Source organism: Peromyscus leucopus, chromosome 8b (assembly GCF_004664715.2).
Source record: "Peromyscus leucopus breed LL Stock chromosome 8b, UCI_PerLeu_2.1, whole genome shotgun sequence".
NCBI classification, from domain to species: domain Eukaryota; kingdom Metazoa; phylum Chordata; class Mammalia; order Rodentia; family Cricetidae; genus Peromyscus; species Peromyscus leucopus.
The window spans coordinates 57,382,062-57,394,545 of record NC_051086.1 but is presented as its reverse complement, the minus strand read 5'-3'; the positions used below and the strand labels follow the sequence as shown (position 1 = coordinate 57,394,545).

Sequence of the window (12,484 nt, the reverse complement as noted above, 5' to 3'; positions counted from 1 at the left end):
ACCGAATGTTTCAAGGCAGTTGTATTTGCTTGGGGAAATTTTGGGATGATTTTCCCTCTCAGTACAATTTTCTGCAGTGTGTGTGTGTGTGTGTGTGTGTGTGTGTGTGTGTGTGTGTGTGTATTATTATACAGTTGGAAATGTAGGTCATGCTTGGCACACACAAAACACTGGATTCAATCTGGGTGGGAGATTAGTTTTAGAGATGGAGGTGGCAAGGCCTTGTTACGTTGTTAGAGCTCACTTTAGCCTCCTAGGCTCAAGTTATTATCCACAGCAGCCTCTTGAGTAGCCAAGATTATGGGCAAGTGGATCACACCTAGCTCTAAGTTACTTTTAATACTAAGAAAGCAGTTGGCTTTGTTTATGCTCATTCTCCATCTAATTAAGAACACTTGGTAAGCATTTCTTGGTGCTCACATTGCAGAAAATTGGGAAATGGATGGAGGCAACCAGAGCGGGGACTCTGAGTTCTTACTCCTGGGGCTCTCAGAGGTTCCCGAGCATCAGCGCATCCTGTTTTGGACTTTTCTGTCCATGTACCTGGTCGCAGTGGTGGGGAATGTGCTCATCATCCTGGCCATCGGCTCCGACTCCCACCTGCACACTCCCATGTATTTCTTCCTGGCCAACCTCTCCTTCACTGACCTCTTCTTTGTCACCAACACGATCCCCAAGATGCTGGTGAACCTTCAGTCCCAGAACAAAGCCATCTCCTACACAGGATGCCTGACTCAGCTCTACTTCCTGGTGTCTTTGGTAGCCTTGGACAACCTCATCCTGGCTGTAATGGCATATGACCGTTATGTGGCCATCTGTCGTCCCCTCCATTATACTACAGCCATGAGCCCTAAGCTCTGCATCTTGCTCCTCATCTTGTGCTGGGCCCTATCTATCCTCTATGGCCTCATCCACACCATCCTCATGACCAAAGTAACCTTCTGTGGGTCTCGGAAGATCCACTACATCTTCTGTGAAATGTATGTCCTGCTCAGGCTTGCATGTTCCGACACACGCATCAATCACCTGGTGCTGATCGCCACAGGCTGCTTCATCTTCCTTGCTCCTTTTGGACTCATGATCATATCCTATATCTGGATTGTCAGAGCTATTGTCAGAATTCCCTCGGCCTCTAGCAAGTACAAAGCCTTTTCCACCTGTGCATCCCATCTGGCTGTGGTGGCCCTCTTCTATGGGACACTTTGTATGGTGTATCTGCAGCCCCTGCACACCTACTCCATGAAAGACTCAGTAGCCACAGTGATGTATGCAGTGGTGACACCCATGATGAACCCTTTCATCTACAGCCTGAGGAACAAGGACATGCATGGGGCTCTGGGAAGACTTCTAAGGAAGCCGATTCAGAGGTTAACATGAGGGTTGTTTTGGGAAAAGGGAAATGAGATGGAGTGCATATATTCTTCAATATGTGAGAAGTGTCATCCTATGGGTTAGCAGGAGTGTTTGGACACAGGTCCAGCTCTGAATGAATCTATGTGATGTTGGGAAGATATGTAAGTACATCATCCCTTGCATCTCAATAGCTTTGGTAATAAATAAAGTTCCACTAATACCAATACTAGAATATTGCAGGGTTGAATTTTCAATGTGCCTGACCATAGGAGCACATTCTCAGCCTTGTCGAGATATAGCCAGTTATGACATAGAGACATCTCTCATGTTGTCTTGAATACATCAAATGCACAAATAGCAAATGGTGACTGATTAGAAGGTTGGTCACTGGGCTACGGTGATTTGGAAGAAATCCTTTAGAGATGAATCAACAGAGCCAGCAGGATTTCAGACTGTAGAGAGCAAAGTTCAGTTGATGTGCCAGTCACTCTGCTGTTCATCAACATATTCTATTGAAACTGACTAGCTGAGTGTCTCTTCAAATCTTCAAACTGGGTTGCAAGTATGAATATTGAGTTCATAGCCAATTGTGAGAAATAGTTAAAATTACATATAAAACCGAACTCATCAGTTGAAATGCAATTTTTACCATGCTGATTTAAAGATGTATATCTGTCTGTTTAAAATAAAAATTCTAGGGCTGTAGAGATGACTGAGCTGTTAAGAGCACTTGCTGTTCTTCGAGAGGAGTTGGGTTCGAGTTCCACATGTCAGCTCACAACTATCTGCAACTCCAGTTTCAGGGAATCCAACACCCTCTTCTGGCCTTTGTGGGAACCAGGCACAGATATACATGTAGGCTAGACATTCATACACATAATATTAAAATAAATCAATCTTTTAAAAATAAATAAATAAATAAATAAATAAATAAATAAATAAATAAATGTAAGAAAGATGCTACAGCTGAGGATGAAGTTCAAGTTAGAACATACTACTCCTTTGGCTTTTAGGGAGATATCCTTATCTCTTTGAGGTCTTGGAGGTTGTGACACACATAAAAAGCCAGAGATCTCTTTATGAGGATATGAGATATTCTTAAAACATATGTCCCTGTATTCACTCAGGAACAAGATAATCAAGACAAAGTAAATGTAAACAGTCAACAAGATGCTGTGGGCTAGGTGAGTTGACTGCAGATCAGATTACAAGCCTCTTCCCACTATATGCTCAGGTCATTATGTGGCATATATGGCAACAAAGTTTGATTAGCCGAAGTTACTCTGCCTTACACAGGGACTTATATTGATGGGCAAAGAGTGACGTAGGAAGATGACAAAAGAATTTGGTGTCAGGACCTCCCTTAGAAAAGCTAGCTCATGGAGAGCCACTGTGGTGTCATATGATCAAGGAACAAAAAAATGCCAGGATCAGACATATAAACAACATAAAGATATAAAATATCAACATTGTTATGAGCTGGAAATCGCATAATAACTGCAGCAGCTTTGGCCTGAATATTTTTCTTGGGCACTCTGACCATTAAGAGTTAATAACACACTGCTTGGGGCATGGCTGGAGATTTTCTTTCTGTCTAGCGTTCTTGAAGACGCAAAACCTGGCAGCCTGAGTAAGGGCTGTCATATGCTTCTAGATTCTTAAAATTTGGGTTATGGGGTTGATGATTAAAACCTACTATATAAGATAAGTCTCTTTATCAATGATGACTAAACTTGAGGGAAAATGATTGTAAAAGTTAATGCTCTGCTGTCACGGTTTATCAATGATGACTCAAGTTATGACCCCAGATGTGCAAGAGAAAAAGTTTAACACATGTCCGAAAAAAAATATGATCTATGTTTTGGAACAACATGAGTGAATTCTGTGTAAATAAAAAAAAACACTCTGGATGCTAGTCAATCAGGTTACAAATTGTACTACCATGGCCTGGCTTGCTTCTTCCTTTGCCTACCCCTTGCCTCTTCTCTGGAACCTGTCAACCACTGGGGCAGGCTCCCTGAAGTCAGTCTATAAAGACAAAGAGAAATGACTCCTTCTTTATATTACATTCACCAATGTGAGGCCATGGGGATCTCAAAAAACCAAGGTAATAAGACAACAGAATTAAATGAAGTTCCAGTAACCATCTTTATGCTTGTTTAGCCCTTAAATGTTCCCTCAGAAGATCACATATTAAAGACTTGGTCTCCAGTTCAGCAGTGTTCAGACTCAGGGAGGTAGCAGGGTCATGAGGATGCTGCCTTCATGAAGAGATTTACCCATTCATGGATGTATCATTGATGACCAATGAGGAAAGACTTGGTTACAAAATCAGGCTACACTGCTTTGAAGCCACTCTGAGCTGAGCAGTTTTCTCATGCCTCCTCTTTTACCTAAGCAATTGGACCAAGTGACCAGGGCCTGAGTCTGGGGCAGGTAAGCACCTGCACTGCTTAGAAACCTGGGATGCTAATTAGCTTGAGCTATGCACACACATCTCTCTGAGCACCTAGCATATTGTTAGCAGTGGAGGAGCCACGTGCTTTGAGCTGCACCTGCACCTGCTGTAAAGGAGGGGAACAAGCCACTCCCCTTAACAGGCTCCTGACAATGGGCATTCAAACTCTTCCTAGAACACTGTCCGAGAACCAAGAGCCATGGGCTGATTGGATCTAAACTGGTTCTGGGTGCATGCACAATTGATCAAAGTGTGTCCTCAAAGGGAACATTTGAGGAGAATCCTTTATTTCCCATCTTATGTCGGTGCACGACTGATTAAGACCAGAGGTGTCAAAGAAAGCAACATGTGCAATGAGTCAAGGCTGACATAATCTAACTATGGCAATCTAAAGAGCAAAGGAAGCATTTGGGAGCATTTGGAGGAAGAAACAGGAGGGAGAAGTGGTGTGGTTGTATTATTATCTCAAAAATAAAAGAAAAGAATTTTTAAAACACTGTCTCTCAGCAACCAAATTCCTCCTTCTCTTAAACTTTGTAAAAGGAAGCCCCAAACAATAGCCTTTGATGCCCTCACTCAGGTGTCACCTGGATGGTGTGTCTGGCCTGTTCTATCACTTTGCTTTGAATAACCTCGATGCTTCTGCAAATATGTGTGAGCTCTTTAAATAAGGGGCCAAGAACCTAGAAACACCCAGTCTGGACCACAACTTCTGTAACAACCTCCCAAAACCCTGAGTCAATATAAATATGTTCTTCCTGTAAGTTATTTATCTCAGACACTTTTGTCATAGCGGCACAAGCTGACCAGTGTCCTGTTCCTGAGGAAATGGGAGAATAGTCATCTTCAAGAGTTGCAGTGACCTACACAGGGGCACAGATAAACAACTAAACAAAACCAAGAAACTGATACAGAAATAAAATGTGAAGTTCAACCAACAGAAGCTATAAAAAAAGAACAGTAGAGCCGGGCGGTGGTGGCGCACGCCTTTAATCCCAGCACTCGGGAGGCAGAGCCAGGCGGATCTCTGTGAGTTTGAGGCCAGCCTGGGCTACCAAGTGAGTCCCAGGAAAGGCACAAAGCTACACAGAGAAACCCTGTCTCGAAAAAACCAAAAAAAAAAAAAAACAAAACAAAACAAAAAGACCACAAAACAAAACAAAACAAACAAACAAACAAACAAACAAACAAACAAACAAACAAACAAAAACAGTAGTATTGGAGTTGAGTCACACAAATACTGAAATGAAATGAATCAATTAAGAGCTTCAAGAGTAGACCTGATCAAGCATAATGAAGAATTGCCTATGTGCAAGTGGGTCATTTAGAATTACCCTATTCAATGAACAAAATGTAAAAGAATGAAAGGGGAGTGAAGAATGTCTGTAGGACTTAGAGGCATCATTCAGGTGAGCCAATACTTATATCCTGGACTTTCTATAAGAAGAGAAGGAACAGGGGATGTTGGGAGCATAGCACGAAGGTCCTTATGCCCACAGATCTCCAGAGAAACCAGGAATGTTAAGCATACAGGATTGTCTTTCCAAGGGGAAAGATGAAAAATCTGCTTTTCCATTCAGAAAGTTGAAAATTGGAAGTGATTAACAGACTGGTGATCTATGTTATCTGTTAGACTAGGCCATATCAAACTCTTACTAACAAGACTGGTGGCTAGTAATCTAAATGACTCTAATATCCAGAGGCTCCCCTAAGCTCCCACAACCAGGACCAGAGGTGGTTAACAGCCAAAATGACTTCTAAGCTATCTGTATGACAGAGACCAGGCCAGACCCTTAGTCCCTTAAGTTAGAACAAGTAGCCTATCTCTAGAACCCATCTTCTTGGAGAGAATGACATGTACTCTGAGTTGAGTTTTAATATAGCTACATTCTTTCTGCACTGCAGATTGTATTACACCAGGAAACTTTTTTTTTCCTCTTACAGGGTGTGTTTATTTTATTTTATTTTATTTTTACTTATTTTTTTATTTATTTTACAATACTATTCAGTTCTACATAATAGCCACAGATTCCCTTGTTCTCTCCCTTCTTGCCCCCCTCCCCTTCCCCCCAGCCTACTCCCCATTCCCACTGCCTCCAGATCAAGGTCTCCCCCGAGGACTGGGATCGACCTGATAGACTCAGTCCAGGCAGGTCCAGTCCCCTCCTCCCAGATTGAGCCAAGTGTCCCTGCATAAGTTCCAGGTTTCAAACAGCTAACTCATGCAACGAGCCCAGGACCTGGTACCACTGCCTAGATGCCTCCCAAACAGATCAAGCCAATCGACTGTCTCACTTATTCAGAGGGCTTGATCCAGTTGGGGGCCCCTCAGCCTTTGTTTCATAGTTCATGTGTTTCTATTCATTTGGTTATTTGTCCCTGTGCATTATCCAACCTTGGTTTCAACAATTCTCGCTCATATAGACCCTCCTCTTTCTCACTAATTAGACTCCCAGCGCTCCACCAGGGGCCTAGCTGTGGATGTCTGCATCCAGATTCCTCAGTCCTTAGATGGGGTTTATGGCACAACTATTAGGGTGTTTGGCCATCCCATCACCAGAGTAGGTCAGTCCTGGTTGTCTCTCGACCATTGCCAGCAGTCTTTTGTGGGGGTATCTTTGTGGATTTCTGTGGGCCTCTTTAGCTCTTTGTTTCTTCCTTTTCTCATGTGGTCTTCATTTACCATGGTCTCCTATTCCTGGTTCTCCCTCTCTTTTCTTGATCTAGCTAGGATCTCCCGCTCTCTTTCCCTCAACCCTCGCCATTCATTGCTCCCACTCATGTCCAGGCTGTTCATGTAGATCTCATCCATTTCTCCGTGTCTTTCTTGGGGTCCCGTTTTCCAGGTAGCCTCACTGGTGATGTGAGTAGCATTCCAGTCATCCTTGTTCCACATCTAGCATCTTCCTATGAGTGAGTACATACCATATTTGTCTTTCTGAGTCTGGGTTACCTCACTCAGGATGATTTTTTTCTAGATCCATCCATTTGCCTACAAACCTCATGATGTCATTGTTTTTCTCTGCTGAGTAGTATTCCATTGTGTATATGTGCCACAATTTATTTATCCATTCTTCAGTTGAAGGGCACCAAGGTTGTTTCCAGGTTTTGGCTATTACAAACAATGCTGATATGAACATAGCTGAGCAAGTGCTCTTGTGGTATGATTGAGCATTTCTTGGGTATATGCCCAGGAGTGGTATAGCTGGATCTTGGGGGATCTTCACCAACTTTTTTGTTTTTTAAATCGTACTGGGATTAAATACACTGGGAATAAATTGCCTATTATTAGACTATACAAAGTCTGATCCAGGTTGACAAAGTCAATCTGCACTGGGTTTTCATTGTTATCTCTTTGTGAAGTTCACTGGAAACACCTACATGGACCAGAACCAAAGCAAACTAAAATGAAATCATTACAAGAGCAAGAACAGTCTCCCTTCACCTACATTTCCTTCAGTTGACATAATGACATAAAGAGAGGTGTCCCTAGAGCCCACAGTTTCTATAGTGAGAAAAGATATCCAAAGACAAGTAAGCAGTCTCCCTAGCACTCCCAGACACCTCTCAGGAACCCTTCTTGGACTTCCTCATCAGGAACACTATGGAGTAATTGGCACAGCAAGACTGCCTTCACCAGCTAGAAACAAAGACAGGAGGCATTGTCTCATCCAGGGCTTAGATCTTGGTAGCAGCCATAATACAGACATCTGTATTTTGACCAGTTGAGATGCCCAGTTAGAGGTTTTTAATCCTGAGATTCACAAGAGAAAAAACAGTTCCACAATTTTGAGCCAAATTTGAATCAAACTTTAATTAGACATTGACCAGGATGGACTTTGGTCAGGACCACTCTCTGGAATTCCCAGTGAGTAATGGCAAGACACATATTGTAGGGTCTTTTTAAGGAAAAAACAAAACATTCAGCCACCATATTTCTCCATGTGGCTTTATTATTTACCAAGAACTACAACTCTCGGAATTCCAGGAAGTTACCTGGTCCTTGAGCAGGTGGGGCTTATGGGTTGACTTTTGGTCTTACATTCCTCCCATGACTTGTATCCTGGGTCAAATTCTTAACACTGTGATAGGTACTTCTTTATATTGCGATCTAATAACCATCAGCTTAATTGTACCCAGATAGGAATTATATATCATCTAGTTGAGGCATCAAGATATAAGAGCCAACAGTAATTAGCAGAAGCACAAGGGCCAAAGACCCTGTGATGGCTGATATCAGAGTTAATATCTAGAAGGAGTCTTGAAATGGATGGGGCACCAGTCATTTATCTCATTTCAGGTTCCCTTTTTGTAATATTTTTCTGAGTACAGCCAGATTATAATTCCAAATGATTTGTGTAGAAATAATTATTTTCTTTTAAAGCCATATAATATCTCTTGGTTCTGTGTAAAGCAGGCCAAGTTTCCTATCATATTGTAGAACTATTTCAGTTAATCTACCTGCTGATAAGTCTGGGCCCATTTTTCTAGTTTGCCAATTGACATTTATAGGTAGCTATTTCAATCCCCTATGCCAGGGAGTTTCCTTTTGATTTAGCATTTCAGCCCATTAGGGGGGTAAAGGACAATGTACTCTCTTCTGTAACTACTTCCAGCAGAAACTAGGGCATCATCCGGACACAGAAATGCTGAAAGGCTAGTCAAAGGCTGGGCAGCAGGGGTACTTATCAGAAGCATCTATTTCACTGACTTTACTGAAGAGACAGGGAGCAATCATATTGGCTAGACTGATCTATGCCATTTTTCAGCAAAGCCCAGAGCTCAGTGGTTTGCATTTCACAGGTGCATGACCTGAAACTGGTCATGGGACTCTGGACTAGACACTGAAGCTCAGAAGTGAGAACTGTTAACTAGGTCATAGAGCAAATTCAAACCCCCATGGGAATATTATTTCTGTCCGTTAATAATTGTTGGATGACTAATGCAGAGGTGCTAAAGCAAGGTGAGGATGATCATCTGTATTGGAGGTTGAGCAGCTCAGGACACTCACTGCCTCTTCCATCTTAATAGTGTACAAGGCACGGTTCAGCAGCTCAGTGGAAGAACAGTGGGACAGTGGCTGAGCTCCAATGAAGGCTCTCTGTTCTGACGGTTACTTTCTCATCAAGGAAACCCTGATCTGCAATTGATTCCACACTCCTAGCTCACTCCTTTCCTATTAATATAAAGAGCAGTATTGGAATATGTCAGGGAAAGGGGTCCAGCCCTATCTACTGATAAAATTGCCATTGTATGTTCCATCCAGTGATGCTCAATTTGTTGTCTCTTAACATTTTTAAATTGAAAATAGCTTCTTTTCTCATACAATATGTCTTGATTATAGTTTCCTCTCCCTCTATTCCTCCCAGTTTCTCCCCACCTCCCCAACCCTCTGGATCCACTCTATTTCTGTCTTTCATTAGAAAAGAACAGACTTCTAAGACAAACATGACAAATAAAACATTAATAAGATGAAGCAAAAACTTTCGTATTAAAGTAGACACATTAACACAACAGGAGGAAAGGAGTGCCAAGAGAAGGCAAGAGTCAGACCCATTCGTTCTCATAGCTATAATATATATGCAGGTGACCTGGTGTAGACCTTTGTAGACCCTGTGCTTGCTGCTTTAGTCTTTGTGAGCTTATATGTACCTTGTTTACTTGATTCACAGGACCATCCATATTCTCCTGGTGACCTCCATCCCCTCTGATTCTTATAGTCTTTCCACCACCTCTTTTGCAGGATTCTCTGAACTCTTGAGTTGAGGAATTTGATGGAGACCCCCAGTTTTACTCTCTCTCTGCATAATGTCTGGCTGTGGGTCTCTGTATTCATTCCCATCTGCTGCCAGAGAAACCTCTCTGATGATGACTGGATAAGGAATTGATCCTATTTGTCTTCCTGGGTCTGTAATCATTGTAAATAAAATTTAAGTTACTTAGAGTTATTAAGTATTTGAGTATGTTATAGGGCATTTTAGAGCATTTAACTTGCTGTATTTTAACATTTTTAATATCAATGGAAACATAGTAGTATAATTGGTTGAACTAAGTTAATGTTTTTTAGTAAGAAAATGTTTATTTAAAGTCTTTATCACCATAAGCCATGGGTCTCTCTGTCTCTGTCTCTGTCTCTGTCTCTCAGAGAAATTATGCTCTGTAGTCCTTAAGGATCTTGTGGGATGTTAGAGTAGAAAAATACCATAATCAACTAGGTGCTGTGACTAGCAAGTGACTAGTAAGGAAAGAGATTAACAGTTCATGAGCAGCATGCATTGCTTTTAAATTGTTAGTCAGAAAGGAGGACTGAACCTAGCTCAGCCACAGGGATCTATGGGCCATTTGTCAGGAGAGAAAAGACCTGCAATCGGTCTTTAAGGACGGAGTGTCCTGGGTTGTAAGATTGTGAGAAATGCATTCCAGGGGACAGACACAGCTTTTGTTATGCCAAGAAGAGAAGAAGGTCAAGTGGTGGACTCTAGCAGTTTTCTTAGAAGGATAGATGCCAACAGGAATTTCAACTCACCCTCACCCTCTGCTAACTCACTCTTAGCCCATGACAGTTTTAAACCAGTTAGAAAGCTTTTTTAAGGAGCAAGGAACAGCTAAGAATTGTGTTTGTTAGACAATAGATAGATAATTTATTTTCATTTTTCTTTCTTTTTTAAAAATTTTTATTAGCATTTATTTTATGCTGAATTTTTCCCCATGCCATAACTTTTTATTTCTTCAGTTTCTTCTGGGATATCTTTTTTTCTTCTTTGCATTCTGCCCTTCTGGCTTTGGAACAGTTTGTTCCTTTTTAATGAGGATAATCTCTGTGGCAGAGGGAGCTCATGTATGAGTTTATTCAGCCATGAGTTCTGTAAGTTTGTTGACATATCTTAGGTGCTTTGTTCACCCGAATATGGTCAATGACTGGAGAATCTACATCTAAACCCTTCAGTTCAGCAGTACTCTCCGCATTTTTAAAAATGTGCAACAAAAATTCAGCATTTTTTTTTTTTGTGTGTGTGTGTTTTGTTTTGGCCGCAGACCCTATGCCCAGCCCCACTGTTTGGCCTGGGCGCACCTACCAACTCCACCGTTATACTGCTGGAATGGCACACATTGCTTCTTTAAAGTGACATCTTTCAGATACTTGGTGGCTTTTCAGATATGCATACTCTTGACGGCCTATGCAGCTTCATGGGTGTTCTTAAAGTGAGCGGGAAGATTTGAACCTCTGGACGTGCATGATTTTGTAGGGTTTTCTGGGTCAAGAGAGGAGTGAACCATCTTCACAGGTCACCTTAGGCCATTTAGAATTTTGTTTCTTAATCCATTCAGCTGACCTGTATATATATATATTTTTTCCATCACAGGCAATTTATTTTGTTCTATTCATTCACAGTTAATACAGAAAATACTTGGAAACATTTCCATATAATGTTTGACACAGAAATCATCAAATAGAAGTATACAATGTTGACAGGAGGCAGTACATTTATAATTTATAACCCCAAATGTATTTATAAATTAGAAATGGAAAGATCTACAAATGAAATTATGAAGGTTCACCAAAGTCATTTAATCTGTCAGTTTCTCATTCATTTTTATGTCTTAATAATATTCTATTGTATGAATAAGCCACATTTTATTTCTCTCCAGTATTTGATAGCTATTTGAGTTGTTTTAACTTTTTTACTATTAGCAACACACTGCTGTAAACCTTCATGTACATGTTTCATAGGTGCACATTTTCAGTAGTTTGAGGATATATTCCTAAGGGTAGAATTGTTGAGTAACAGAGTAACAATGTTTTGCATTTTGACCAACCACCAAACTATTTTGCCAAAGTGGCACTCCATTTTACAATCTCACCAAATCCTTGTTTTTAAGGCTCTGATTTTTGTACAAAAGCATTCAATCATTCTGTCAGACCAAACCAGGAAAAGTAAGCTATAATTCAGAGCTGTTCTATTCCATTTATTATGCAAAGTCATTCTTGGCATTTGCAACTCTCAGCCCTTTTGAGTATTCTTGCAGTGTTCACCTTTTCCTCCACAACTTTTTTTTCTTCTTTTTTCTGGTTTATTTCTATCTATTACAAATGTATAAAAAATCCTCCATCTGCTATCAGCAGAACCTTGAGAAATATACCTTTGGTTTGCCTCAGAAAAGGAACACATATTGTACTGTAAAGTTTATAAAATTGGCGCAAAACATTGTGATAATGTTACAATACCAGTTTTAAGAGTTCAGTGACTAATGGGGAGCCGATGGGATACATGCAGAACTGTGAAAGCGATCTCACTTAGCCAGCTGTACACGTAGACTGTAAATCTACATTCAGATCATTTCTGAACTAAGACTATCATCTCAGTTTATCTGTTGAGGTCAACCAGGAAACCCTAGAATATACCTTGATTTTTGCAAAAAACAAAATAGGGGGAGGGGTTTCTTCAGCATTTCAGTCCACGAGTAACAGTATCCTAAAAGGCAAAGTGTTCTCTCACTGTCAACATAGAATGAACTGCTGCTGGAGGTCAACTTGGGCTTTAATTTGCATTAGCACTTACATTCATAGTAGTCCAAGTTGTTGACCTCATGACTTTAAAAAGTAACTCTAAAAAAGTAAAATGGCCCTTCTTGGAAGACTAAAGAAAGACATCCAGCCATAGTTGTAAAAAG

General features: G+C 40.9%; 1 protein-coding gene and 1 pseudogene across 1 annotated transcript; one reads left to right on the top strand and one right to left on the bottom strand.

Moving 5' to 3' along the window:
- The first annotated feature begins 438 nt into the window (after positions 1 to 438).
- Positions 439 to 1,377, top strand: LOC114691581 (olfactory receptor 1D2). The gene has a single exon (XM_028867022.1). The coding sequence runs from the start codon at positions 439 to 441 to the stop codon at positions 1,375 to 1,377; it is 939 nt and encodes a 312-aa protein (XP_028722855.1).
- A 9,098-nt stretch (positions 1,378 to 10,475) lies between these two features.
- On the bottom strand, positions 10,476 to 11,089 carry LOC114691566 (annotated as a pseudogene).
- Positions 11,090 to 12,484: the final 1,395 nt, after the last annotated feature.